At 32.7% G+C, this 14,643-nt stretch overlaps 1 protein-coding gene across 1 annotated transcript; it reads right to left on the reverse strand.

The window, feature by feature from the left end:
• Positions 1 to 9,070: 9,070 nt before the first annotated feature.
• LOC101842919 (olfactory receptor 5D14-like) lies at positions 9,071 to 10,015 on the reverse strand. The gene has a single exon (XM_005065008.1). It carries the CDS (start codon positions 10,013 to 10,015, stop codon positions 9,071 to 9,073), a length of 945 nt encoding a protein of 314 aa, XP_005065065.1.
• Between the last annotated feature and the right edge of the window lie 4,628 nt (positions 10,016 to 14,643).

A 14,643-nucleotide genomic window follows, 5' to 3' on the forward strand; every position in this document is an offset into this window, starting at 1 on the left:
GGCTTCTGTTTGTGAAAATTTAGAATACCTAGAAGTAAAAATAGAGTGTGAAGACGTAGCTGGCTTATTTCATGCTCTTCACAAAGCTTGGAGGTTAAAGCATAATATATTTCAAATTTCATGGACTTATAATAAGCTTTTGCGTATTATTAAAATATAAACTGTTGTAAAATTACTTAAAATTAAAATGAATTAATGAATAAAATTATAGCCTCTTAAATAAAACAAAATCTGATGAGTAAGTAAACTGAGAGATATGGATGAACTTAAGGCTATTTCAAATTTAATATTTACATTCAGCTTAAAGTAGTATTGTATTCTTTCATGTTCACAGAAGATAAGCCTAATACATTATGAAGACTGGCTATCTCAGCCTTACTATCAACAACAAAATCCCATGGATATATAAAGGAATTACATTATGCATTCTGTATTCAGTATTTGAGATATCAACAGTTCTGACATTTCATCTTGAACTGTTTTATATTTGTTTGTTTTTTCAGTAATTTAGTGCAGTTTCTCTTGCTCAAATAAAGTGAATCTTTATTTCAGGAAGCACGTTATCTGCCTTTCGATTTCTAGTTCTCAATTTCTCTTTATAACAGGAATAACACAACTATTACATAGAGGATAGTTTAAGTTCCTTTATAAATCAAATTGTGGGTTCCTGAAAACATCTAGATAAAACTAAAATTAAACCTCCATCTGAATCTCTCTTATTGTTAGACTCCTAGCGAGTTACACATGTCCAAATTACCATGCTATAATCATTACTCTAGATCTATAGGCTAACATGTTTGTTTATTAAAAGTTGCATGTTAGGCCGGGCGATGGTGGCGCACACCTTTAATCCGAGCACTCGGGAGGCAGAGGCCGGGGATCTCTCTGAGTTCGAGACCAAGCCTGGTCTACCGAGCGAGTTCCAGGACAGGCTCGAAACCCTGTCTTGAAAAAAAACAAAAAAAGTTACATGTTAAACTAGGGAACAAACTAGAGAGTCTAATCACATGAAATGAAGCCCAGGGATAGTATTCATGGTACAGAGAGATATTGGGAAGTAACTTTAAAGTTAAAACCAAGTGAAAGTGACTTAGGATATATTTCTCACCCAGCAATAAATAACTGTAACATAACCTAGCAGAATCTCTACGCAGTCTGTATCTCACACTATGTGTGAATCTATCTCACCCTTTCCTCCATTCTTTATTTTTAATGTGTGTCTCCATATGCTATAAATTTGTCACCTAGTCCATTCACTTTCTCCTTCTGTTACCTTTGATATAGAAAGATTATAATTTTTACTAAGTAGAGAAATCTCAGTGTATTTGATGATAAAGAAAACAAGCACTGTATGCAAAATGATCACTGTGTTTCACTTCCTAAATTCAAAACACAGCAAATAAATTACTGTGAAGATTTTTTTCCTTGATTACTTATAGTTATATAATTTTAGTCACACAGTAGTTCCTAGGCATCCCCTCAAGGAAGATAAGGAATTATAGGCAAAGTTGAGAAAATCAGTGACCTTGCTTTTAAATGCATGGTTTTCACCATTGAAGACAATCCATTTCAACAACAAAATTGGATTCAATATGTTTATTTTTAATTATGTTTTTCTTCAATGTTCTAAGAATTTTATAATACAAGACTTTCACTCTATTGACTAGAGTCACTCCAAAATACTTTATATTATTTGAGGCTGTGTGAAAGAAGCCACTTCCCTGATGTCTTTCTCCATACATTTGTTATTTGTATATAGGAAAGCTACTGATTTTTGTGAATTAATTTTGTGTCTATCAACTTTCCCGAAATATTTGTGTCAGTGGTAGGAGTTTCCCAGTGGAAAAATTTCGGGTCACTTATATATGTTATCCCAGCTTTTGCAAACAAAGATACTTTTACTTCCTTTCCTATGTAAATCCCCTTGATCTTCAGTTGTCCTTAGCTCTAGCTAACACTTCAGATACTCTATGGGATAGGCATGGAGAGAGTGAGTAATCTTGTCTTGTTCCTGATTTTAGAGTAATTACTTTGATTTGCTCTCCATTTAAGTTGCTGTTGTCTATGGGCTTAATGAAAACTGTCTTTATTATGTTGAGGTATGCCTTTGTGTCCCAAAGCTCTAGGGCTTTTATCATGAATGGGCATTTAATTTTTTCAAAGACGTTTTTCTACATTTAATTTTAACAAGAGACAGAAAGAAAGCAGATCCTGATTAGAGGAGGAGAGAATGGAGTAACTGGGACTAGTAAAGGCAGGCAAAACCAAAATCAGGATATACTGTGTGAGAAAAAAAATCTATTTTCAATTAAATTTAAGAAAATCACCATGAAATATAGGCAACTCTTGACATTGTGTATGACACTCCAATTAAATTAGGCATTTATATTTAAAAAGTTCTTTTACAAAAATGAAGCAAAAGTCATGTTTGTATTGCAAAAAAAATTCAGAGTATGCACTGAAAAAAATGATAGAAAATTAAATGGGTAGAGAAGGAGAGTGGGACTGGGGAATGTGAGGAGCATCAAATTTTATTAAAATATAACATGGAATTCTCAAAGAATTAATGATTTGTCAGATGTTTGTAATGTCTTGATCAATTTTTTCAAAGGAACTCACATTATCTGTTTATTTGATCAGGTGAGGATTTCTGTCTTTTGAAAAAGATAAACTCTTTCCTGCTATATGAATTTTATTCTTAATAATCTTAATCTTCCGTTTTATTGTCTTTATTATATGACAATATTTATTTCACCTCACATAAATATCTGAGAACTAATCCTTGAATTATTTTCAAAATATTATAAAAATGAAAGTCTTAGATTCTCACAGCTGTTCTTTTTCCCACCCAAGGCACCAGTTTCCATAGAATTCTTAGGGTACTTACCTAGGCCAGGAACCCTAAAATTTTACAGAAAGACTGTACCCAGTGGTTCTGGATCGTTCACAAGACTTTTAAAGAATATTCTACTCATGAATGCTGAGTTTCCATAAATGTTTATGTCTAGAATTTAGAAACCAACTTGCTAAGGATGAAGGCAGGGCCTTTCCTTTTGGAAAGTGACATCTGGATTCTTTATTTATTGTTAGAATCTTGTTGACAGGAAGGCACCTTTAGAGACTATTAATAAATTCTCTTGAGATCATAAAATAAACAATTAAAATTAATCACTTCATCTGATATATTTGTGGAAACAAATTAGATAATAACTAGAGACAGCTCATAAATGTAATGTAATATGAATAATGGTTTATCATTAACAAATATATGTGTATCTTAAATATACAAAATTAGTCCATGTTATTTTATAGCCAAAGAATGACTTCTTAATGGTTCTTTTATTATGAGGTATAATGTATTGTAGAAATCAGCATTATTACACAGTAATTTAATATTTTTGCCAACCATGATGATCTCTTTCCATAGGATGCTGACTGTATCTGAGGTATATGAATATTCTGCTCTCAGATCATTATAGTTAATTAAAGATAAAAGAAAACTTTATCAAATGTAAACCCCAACTAAAGAAAAGGTTTAGTATCTTTTTTTTCACAGTAGATGTTTCTTTTCTCAGTAGATAACTCTACTGATCCATGTAGTTCATCCTAAGGTGTTTTGTTTCTTACAAAATGACCATTTGGAGGGATATAATCTTTCATGCTCCGCTACTTATATAAGCCCTCTCAAACTGAAGGGACTACTCTACATGGTGTAGACATTGTTGAACATATTTGAAACTTGGGTTTGATTTTCATTGTAATTATTTTATAGTTTGTTTTTCCTTGCAAAAATAAAATATTCACAACAGCATTAATTTCATTATTAGGTTTACCAGTATCTTCAAAGTCCTGCATGGATTAGTATTTTGTAAATATTCATTAATTGTTGAATAAAACTTTCCATGTTACTGGAGTAAAACAAAATTTTTCAATTATTATGGAGAAGATAATCCACCAAAATTAATTCTGAATGATGCTTCATGAAATAGCAATTTAATGTCAATATATCACATGCCAATTAAAAGATTACTTGGAAGTATCCATTCAAAAATAAACAAAATTACTCTGCAATAATAATTTTCTTTCTGTTGTCAGGTCATGGGGATTTTAAGAATGAAGTATACCATGCTGAAACTACTTACAAATGTAAATCAACATCTCATTTAGAAAACTGTAAGAATGGTTTCATCTAAGTTTACCATGCTTTTCCATTGAGCAAACATACAGAATTATTATGATATGTATATATGCACAAATATACATATATAACGCTATTGATAAAGAGTTATTAAAGAAATATACTCAAGTATCTGATTTTTTTACTTATGTGGGCATCATAATTAATCATAAATTTCTCTAAGTGTATAAATCAGCAGGTAGAAATAAAACAGCTGCCAAACATGGCTTTCAAGTGGAGAAATTCCGGGAAATGAGTAAAATATAACAAGATAATACGTAAGTACTCATGTTTTATTTATTACATTATCATTTATGACAGGTTTATCATGGGCGCTATACTATATTTAATATGGAACTGGAAGGAAACACATTTCCTTATTGATCAAATTTGTATATAAAAGTGATTTCTAAAAGTTAGCATGGAATTATATTCTGAGAATGCTGTAAATGCTGTTACTATAGATATTATTTTAAGAAAAAAATCAGACAAGGCCACAGTAAAGTATATTTATGGAGTAAGAAATTATTTACTCCAATAGCTACAAGAAGTGTTACAGATTTTTTGTTTTATTGTTTGATTTGTTTTTACAAGCACGTTTGTTCTCAAATAATTTCATAGTGGTGGAAAGCTCTACATGACTACCAGGGAAGAAAAGATGTCAGTGGTCCTATACTGCACCATATTGGGTACACTACAATACTGAGCTGCCTGAAAAGTGTGGTCACTAGTGCAATAATGGCAAGATGAACTACTATGGGGGAACTCCTTATTTTCAATCTGGTGTTAATACAGCTCTGCATGTATGATCAGTATAGTAAATTATTTTAAATTGGTGAATGGTGAGATCATAGGCCCTTGTGGGGAGTCTACTGATTTCAGTAAATGGTCACTGTTGTCAAACTGCCTTGTTAATGTTTATACACATAATTTGGTTTGCGCTTAACTTTTCTCAGATAATTGGCAGTTACAGCAGCTAAATAAAAGAAATTGACTTTTCTCTTGGGATTTAGCCACTGGTAGATTTTTCATTCTCTGCTCCATGAGACCCATGCCCTTTATCCTATGTTAATCTAATTTAACTCACTGAGCTATTAAAAATAATTATTTAAAGATATAAATTTTTAATGGAGAAAGTTTAGTAAATTCTGTAGAATTAAAAAGGTAGTGGGCAACAGATAATATGCAAACACATTTTGTATACGCACAAAATATACAGAGAATAAACAAAATATTTAAACAAAAATTTACTTGCTATGAAGGCTAGCAACTTTGCACTATGTGACTGTATTATGTATTTTCTATTGCTGTTTGCAAGACTAGTACTAGGTGACATTATGGTAAAAGTAAATAATTAACATATATTTGTAGGCATCTATAAGCATTTTAAAAGCAGTTTTATAGTACTTGTTTGTTGGTATTACTTAATATAATAAAACTATAGAACAATATTTTTTAACTTTTTTATTACTTTAATGTTAAATAGCTTGCTTCACATGTCAATCCCAGTTCCCTCTCCCTCCCCTCCTCCAGCACCTCCCCAGCCTCCCAACCTACCCCTACTTCCTTCCACATAGGAGATATTTGTATTCTGAACTTTCTCTTTTCATTCACTATGGTGAGATCTTGACATCAATTAAAAAAGGGAATTATAAATATTGTGCTCTTTATTTTCATAACAATGAAATCAGCACATAGAAACATTTAGTAGTAACCAAACACTTATTTATTTACACCTTTATTTAGCATTTTATATATAAAAAGTTTGAACATCTTGTGCCTTTAAGTCAGCTACAGTAAATATACATTTTTGGTATAAATTTCTATCTGGAACTAAATAAATCCATTTAAAATACCACTTTCATCTCTTTGATATTAGGTTACTAGTTGTTTGAGTTTAAACTATCAAAGATTCATTTTTCATCTTTACTCATCTTGACTTGAACATCAATCACTATCCCAAGGACTTCTTGTTCTGTTTCAGAGGAAAACATTGGACTGTTGTGGAATAACTGTTTCATATACTGTGAAAAAGTATCACTCTGATTGTTCTAATAAAAAGCTAAATGGCCAATATGTAGACAGGTGTTTCAGATCAGAGAGAACACCGGGAAGTAGAAGGGAGAAGTTATGAGGACTCATAGGAAGCATCGTGGGTAGTACAATGGTAATAAAACCATGAGGAAGGAAGCAAATTAGTAAAAATGGGTTAATTTAAGTTCTAAGATCTAGTTATACCCGAGCTTAAGCTATTGGCGAATCGTTCATAATAATAAGTCTCCATGTCATTTATTTGGGAGTTGGGTGGTGGGACAGAGAAAGACTCCTAACATTGGTCATTTACAAAGTATTTTGAAATTAAAGATATTCATTACAACTTTTATTCAAACTTATTTTTGGGACCATTCTTTCAAGGAAATTCCAAATCAAGTTGAGATTAAATTATTTGTGCTTAAATTCTCCAAATTTTGAGACCTAACTCTTTTCTCATATTCTTGAAATTCTGACATATAATTATTTATTGATTAATGTATTTCATGAAATGTTATGCCATATTTTCTTTCTTGCTTTTTGAATTATAATTTCTACTATATGACATGTTTTTTAATAGAAAGTATCTCTTCCTGATCTTGTATTTACTCATTTAAGAATGCAACTGAGGTTTCCTTGAGAAATGACTCAGTGGTTAAGAGCCACTGTTTTTTCATCGGTTCTGAGATAATGTACCAGAACTCACATGGAGGTTCTCAATCATATGTAATCTTTGTCAGTTTCCTCCAGCATCAAGAAAGCACATGGGATGCATTGACAAGCAAAATACTCATATACAGAAAATTAAATAAAATAAATATTTTTAAATGCACCTGGCAACACAAAATCAATATTTAAACATTTTCATATTTCATTCCTCCTTGATAGTAGACAATTTTTATTTATTTATTTCTTATTGAATTCCATGCATCTTGCTGCTGTTACACATTATTCTGGCATATATGTTCCTGTAAGCTTGTTACTTTGACTCTGGGATTATTTCCTAGGATTATGGCTTTTGAATGTAACAATTCCAAAAGGAATTCAATTGCCCTCATGTAAATAATGGATCTTGTTATATCACTGCTAGAATGCATAAGATATTTGTTTCTTTACCACTTCACCTAAGTTTGTTGTCTCATTTTTCTATGTCAATGACAAATAATGATGATCATGGTAGCTTATAAAAGAAAGTGTTTATTGGGGTTTCATGATTATAGAAGGTTAGAGTTCAGGACCATCATGGTGGGAAACATGACAGCAGAGAGACAGGCATGGTACTGGAGAAGCTGAAACATCACATCTTATTCACAAGCAGGAGGCAGAGAGAGAGAAAGACAGACAGACAGTCACACACACACACACAGACAGACAGAGAGAGACAGAGAGAGACAGAGAGAGTAGAGAGAGATTGGTACAGGGTTTTGAAACCTCAAAGCCAACTCCCAGTGGCACACCTCTTCCATTAAGTACAAACTTCATAATCCTTCCAAAAACAGTTCTGCTAACTAGGAACCTAATAATCAAACACATAGCCTATGAGTGCTATTACCTCAACATGTTAATGACAGCAGTGTCATTAAATTTTGGTTTCCTACCTTTCTAACATGTAAGAAATGATAATACTCCATTTTCATCATGAGAAAAACCTCTTTTAAAAAGGTGATTGTACTTATCAAATACACCAGGTATATCTTATATCAATTTATCTATGTAAGTGATAGTTTCTCAGTGTTTATTATCAATCAATTAATTTTCAAGGACATTTGCTGTTTTTGAGAAATTTAAAGCTAATATTTTCTGCATGTGGTTATTTCTTCCAAAATAAAATTTTGATAAATAGAAATGACATAATTTATGTTAAAATCTACAGTATTGCCTTATGATTAAATTTTATTTTATTTTATTTTTTTCCCTCCCCCCCTAAATTTTATTTTAATTCATGAAAATCTTACCACCAATCATTAAGTTTGCTTGCTCATTCATATAAACAGTTAAATATAAGTATTGAAATATGATCTTAAATATTTCTGCATAAATTTTCTTCCTTTACTTTTGTATGAATTACTATAAATGTTGCTGGTAAATATTTAGACAATTGATTATTCTGTAAATGAAACATGTAATTTTTTGTGTAATAACATCTAAGTGCTAGCAGGAAATAATAAAAATAATTCAAATATTTTCCTGTATGAAACCAAATTAATGTCCATGTCCTCTAACACTCAAACTGTCTCATAATTGCCTTGTATAAAAGTAAGTAGATATTCAATTTGTAGAGTTAAGTTTTTAAGTCAAGTCACACAATTATTCATTTCCTTAGAAATTTTAATGTTTTCTGCCAAAAGTATGTATCTTTTTCATGCCAGCCTCTCGACAAAACATGACTATAGAGTTCAGTGTTCTCTATATGATATGTACTAGTTATAGGGCGCAAAGAACGAATATATGATATATAGCTACTCTTTGCATTGTAATAATGTAGTATAATAACAGGCATCTTGCAACAATGACAATATTTCTGTGAACTTTAGTGTCAGAAGCTTATTGTGGCACATGCAAAAAAACAAAAACAAAAACAGACAAGTTTTCTGCATTAGTTACAATCATTATTTCAAAAATATATTATCCATACAATACAGTCTGCAATGCTTTTTAGTGTTTTATTTTTTATTATAGGTTTCAAATAAATATTGTTCACCAAAATATTTTGTACTTTCTCCAAATAGTAAACATCTACTGAATGAAATTTATCAGTCCTTATTTCATCACAATCTAGTGAATGTATGCAAACATACCACAGAAGCTAGAAACAGCTATTGTTCTAATTTTATGCTAGCATTGAACACATCTTAACATGGTTCAGTGAAATGAGGCCTTTATGCCCACTACTTTCTGGACAGCTTCCTTCACATCCTTGTTTCTCAGGCTGTAGATCAGAGGGTTCAGCATGGGGTTGACAACTGTGTAAAAGACAGAGGCCACTTTGACCACCTGCCGAGAGTTTTTGGAGTTAGGTACACAGTACAGGGAAAGTATGGTTCCATGAAATATAGTGATGGCAGTTAGGTGCGAGGCACAGGTAGAGAAGGCTTTGCGACGTCCACTGGTGGACTTGATTTTTAATACCGTCACAAAAATGAACACATAAGATGTGAGAATGATCAGTAGTGTACTCACTTCATTGAAGGTTGCAAAACAAAAGAGCAGCAGGCGAGGGATGTGTATATCAGAACTAGAGACAGCAATGAGAGCAGTATATTCACAGAAAAAGTGATTGATGACGTTAAATCCTGAAAACTTTAGCCGGAGAGCATAACAGAGGAGAATCAAGGTGGCAAATGCACCCCAGAGATATGATCCAGTTACAAGCAGATTGCACAGCCTCTGTGACATGGAAACTGTATACAGCAAGGGATTGCAGATAGCCACAAAGCGATCATAGGCCATCACTGCCAGCAAGTAGGACTCAGTCACCACAGCCACGCAGGACAAAAAGTACTGCAGCATGCAGCTGAAGTAGAGGATAGTTTTATCAACCAGGACCAAGTTCTCAAGCAGCTTGGGCGTGATGATTGTTGAGTAGCAGAAATCAACAAAGGAGAGGTGGCTGAGGAAGAAGTACATGGGAGTGTGCAACTTGGGATCGATATTAATAAGCACTATCATCCCAAGGTTTCCCAACACAGTGATGATGTACATGAAGAGAAAGACCAGGAATAGGGGGATCTGAAGCTCAGGGTAGTCTGTGAAACCCAAAAGGGTGAAGATAACATCCACACTCACATTTCTTTCAGTTGGAATCATTATTCCTATCCGTTACCAACTGAGGCAGAAGTATCTCCTGTTTAATTAAAAATTATGTGTGAAATGTCTAACAAATCTCAAAGAACAATAAGAAAGGCCAATGTAGTTTGATTGTTTGCACAGGTATAACATTGACATATTTTTTTAATTCCAACAAAGAAAAGAGTAGAGAAATCTAAGAAAAAAGATTCAGCAATACCGGTTATTTGGTCATCTTTTGTATTAGAGTGTCATTGATGCCTAGGCAGAGAGGAAGCTTTTTGCTGTCTTTGTTAGTGGATTGTCAAAGTCAGAAGAAAAATATCTCTCTCTCTGTATATACCTACTTCCTGAATGTTATTTATCTGCATTAATGCCTTTACATAGAAAGAAAGATCAAAGAACATCTTTATTACAATGTCAGAAAAATAACATTTTCACAATAGTGAAAGAAATCTGAATAAACTTACTTGCTACAGAGGAAGAGTCACCATGATTCTGGTGATGTGTGGATCCAGCACAGCAGGAAGAGAAGACCTTATATGTTTACCTGCTGTGTCTGGGGATTCACACTCGAGAGAAAACCCATTCCATGCAGACCTCAGAGCAGACAATTAAGATGAACACCAGACATCATTTTGATGAATCTTTAATGATGATACACTCTGCCATGATGTTCACTCTCATGCTCTGTTAGTGTATATTTAAGACGACAGCCATACAAATTCCCATCTACTGTTAGGCTCAGTGGACCTCTTTTGATTGGGGGAAGAGTATACAACAATTTTAAGCAAATAAGTAAATACTTTTGTGAAACACTCCAAAAGGTTACATATTTTGTATAAGACACAAAGCAGAAGAATGGTCTCTGACTTTTCCAGTGTATGTTGTAAGGTGTTCTTCTATTTGGGCTTTATAATCCAGCATTCATGCCATTTCCTAAGGAGCATTTGTCAGACAGAACTTTCTCAGAACATTAGGTAAATCGCATGAAAATTACAAAGCAGAATTTCAGAATTTTCAAGGAATACAATAAAACTTTCCGAAGATAACTTTTCATTTTAAAATGTTTCAGTCGGGAATTTTTTTCTTTTTTATTAAAAATAGCTTTTATTCTCCTCATGTAATGCATCATTATTATGGCTTCCCCTCCATTTACTACTCCAAGTTTCTTCCTGCCTCCCTCCCATCTAGTTTCACCCACTTTCTTTCTCTCATTAGAAAACAAAATAGCTTCTCAGAAATAAAAATAAAAGATAAAACAAAACTTATGGCAACACAATAAGTCAAACACACAGAGGAAAAGAGCTCAAGAAAAGGCACAAGAAAACAGACATATGTAGTCAGGTATGTTATGCATTGCTCGACTGGTCCGCCTTACTCCTGGAATCCAGTTGTAGAGAGGGAGTAGTGATGAGGAAAGGGATCAAGACCATGCTGGAGAAACCAATAGAAACAGCTGACCTGACCAAGAGACCACAGTCATAAATTTAGGAAACCAGCATTAGAGCGAACCAAGTCCTCTGAATGTGGGTGCTGGTTAGGAGGCATGGGCAGGCTATGGGACTTCTGACAATGGAGCCAGTATTTATCCCTAGTGCAAAAATGGAATTTGGGAGCCCATTCCCCATGGAGGGATACTCTCTCAGCCCAGACACATGAAGGAGGGCTTAGGCCCTCCCTCAAATGATGTGACAGACTTTGTGGATTACCCATGGAAGGCCTCACCTTCCCTGGAGAGTGGATGGAAGTGGGATGGGGGGTTGCTGGGAGGAACATGGGATGATGGGAGGAAGAGGGAACAGGGATCGATATGTAAAATAAATTTGTTCATAAAATAAATAAATAAATTCTACTTTCCTTTAAAAAATGAAAGAAGCAGATACACACACAGAGATCCACTAATTCACACACTCAGGAATCTCATAAAAACAATAAACTGGAAGCCATAATATATATGTAAAGACCTATAGGTTAGAAAAAGAGGATATGAAATAAATGAAATAAAATAAAATCAAAATAACATTTTAAAAAAAGCATTGGCAAGATAATACAGGATAAGCAACCTCCAAAGATTCCCCTGAATTTGTTTTCTGTTGGCTATCTACTCCTGAGGATGTTGACTTACACTAAAACGTATTTTGTTTCATTAATGAGACTCCCTTGAATAAAACTAAATTTTCTTTATTATGTTGTTGTCAATTGATGATTGCACTCCCTTTCATATTCTGGGTGGCAATTTGTTTATGGAATAAGGAACAGAGCTCTATTTACATGTGACCTCTCATGATACACTGACACAACGGAAAAGAGGGGAGTAACAGAACTCCAATCCTACACAGCAGTGGTCCTGAAATATACCAGTGGAGATCAAGTTTTCTAGTGCTATGTACATACATGACTGTAACAACATTAAGGAATAAGTACCTGGAGGAAATGATGTGATTATATTATCTATGAAAAATTAAATAAATAACAAAAAGCATGCCTTGAAACACTGGTGTCACCTTTTAAACTAAGTCTTCAGACAAGGTCAATAGAAATGATATAGATGAGTGGAATGTTATTCTCAAAATACACTGTTTACTTACAACCTAAAAACAATATTTGGTTTCATGTCTCTATTGATTCTTGAGATCCAGAAGTGACACAATTAAGCAAAGGTTGGAGTTCCTCATCGCAGTTTTATAAAGAAACTATACATTCCAATAGGTTAAGACATTCACTTCCCAAAGGAACAAATCTCCTGTACAACAAATTCTGACAGTGGTTAGAACTTAGGTTTGTTAATGTCTAATCATCATCTCTCTCTCTGACACAGGAAAGGTGAAGTTCCAGATTGGAAGTACTTTGATGCTCTCTACAGTTTATATGTTCTTTCTTTAAATACTAGTCAAAAAAACATAGAAGCCACTGTGACTCAAAGGTGTGTGTGAAACTTCTTTAAGAAATGCGTTGTCTCAGCTAACAGTCAGCCCTGTGACCCTACAAGGTTAGTGTCAATGGGAATTTTAACTCTGCTGTCTACATATTTGTTGTAAAGTAATGGAGGCCAAGTGAAAGCAGTGGACCAGTAAATAACTCATAGTTTATAGCAGAATCAAATTGATTTTAGGTACATTCTCATCAAGAAGTTAAAATAAATATGTTCAAATTACAAGTATAAAATGATGTTTATAAAAACAAATTGCAATGTACATAATTAAGGCAAAGACAGTCCCCTATGCTTCCAGCTGAATTTTTGGCTGCAGATATAACACTTATATTAGGCAATGGGTACATACTTATGTGTGCTTAAACATATAGAGCTAAAGTATAAATCATTACGAAAATAAGGCACAAAACGACTTATAATTACAAAATTATAGGTATAAAGTTATAGATTTTCAAAATTTAGGTGCAAAAGTATTTTTCACTTAAAACACATATATTAGTCTAAGACCCAAGTATGAGATTTTTTCAATCCCTTCAGTACAGGATTATGATTAATATATTTATTATATTAATGATTTGAAGGTCTGTTGGAAGAAATCATAAACAAAAAGTATTCATTCCTAAATATATATTACCTTTTCAAAGCCATTAAAATAGTATTATTTAGCATGTAAAGTCATTGGTAAGTATTGAAAGACCTGTGCTTAAATTTTTAAATTTTATCGTATGGCCTTTTCCAGAATTGAGGACCCTACATTATTACTCTCTCACATGTACAATTAGCAATTCAGAATTGTGTTGTATAGCCATCATCACGGAAATATTTGCACATTGGCCAACTGTGCGACAAACATTTGCAACTGAGTCTGTATGAGACACCAGATTTTGAGGCATCTCATATATTATATAGAGACTTATTATGATCTCAGTCAAAAACCCCAAACACATTCTTCACAGAAATAGAAAAACTTCAGAAATCATATGAAACATACACATGATGAGAAGTCATTCTTTAATAAGAAAATTACAGTTGCACTCTAAATCTCAATAGGATTATTAGGATAATTACATCTCATCATCCAACTCTCAAAAGCACAGTAATACATCTATTATAAGGAAGGTGTCAAAGTACAATTCATTTGAGTACTTATGCACACCACAAAGTATGTGTGTATTGTGCAATGTATAACTTTTAATATATGTATGCATGTGTTGCTCATATATCATAATCATAAAGAGAATAATTATGATGTGGCCATATCATATATTATGTATAATCATTTTCACTAAATTAAAATCACAAAATCATTTCTGTCTCTTTACTATTTTTTAGTTATTTCTTGATATGTTTAGAGATAACCTGTTTCACAACAAATATTTTAACAACAGATCAATTTCTCTATATTTCATCTTCATTTACATCATGGTGTTATTTTCAAATAATAAAATTTTACCCCCAATTTTAATGCAGATTAATTTGAACTCATTTATTATTTGATGGTCTATTTTACATTTTATAAAAAAATGTACCTCAAATGTTAAAATACTGTATTGCTTATGCTAATATTTTATATCTTTTGTGTATAAAGTCCCCTATTATATTTAAGTTTATATTGGAGTATAATATGAAATAAAACTCAAGTCTTTTATTATTTAGTAATTCTTCTATAATTGTTAATAAAACAAATTATAATGAATGGCTTTAAACATTTTTT

The sequence above is a fragment of the Mesocricetus auratus genome, unplaced genomic scaffold (assembly GCF_017639785.1).
Source record: "Mesocricetus auratus isolate SY011 unplaced genomic scaffold, BCM_Maur_2.0 Super-Scaffold_100004, whole genome shotgun sequence".
In the NCBI taxonomy this organism is placed as follows: Eukaryota; Metazoa; Chordata; class Mammalia; order Rodentia; family Cricetidae; genus Mesocricetus; species Mesocricetus auratus.

What these genes read in the sequence shown, in the direction of transcription:
- LOC101842919 (XM_005065008.1), bottom strand. Translation starts at nt 10,015, where the DNA reads ATGATTCCAACTGAAAGAAATGTGAGTGTGGATGTTATCTTCACCCTT.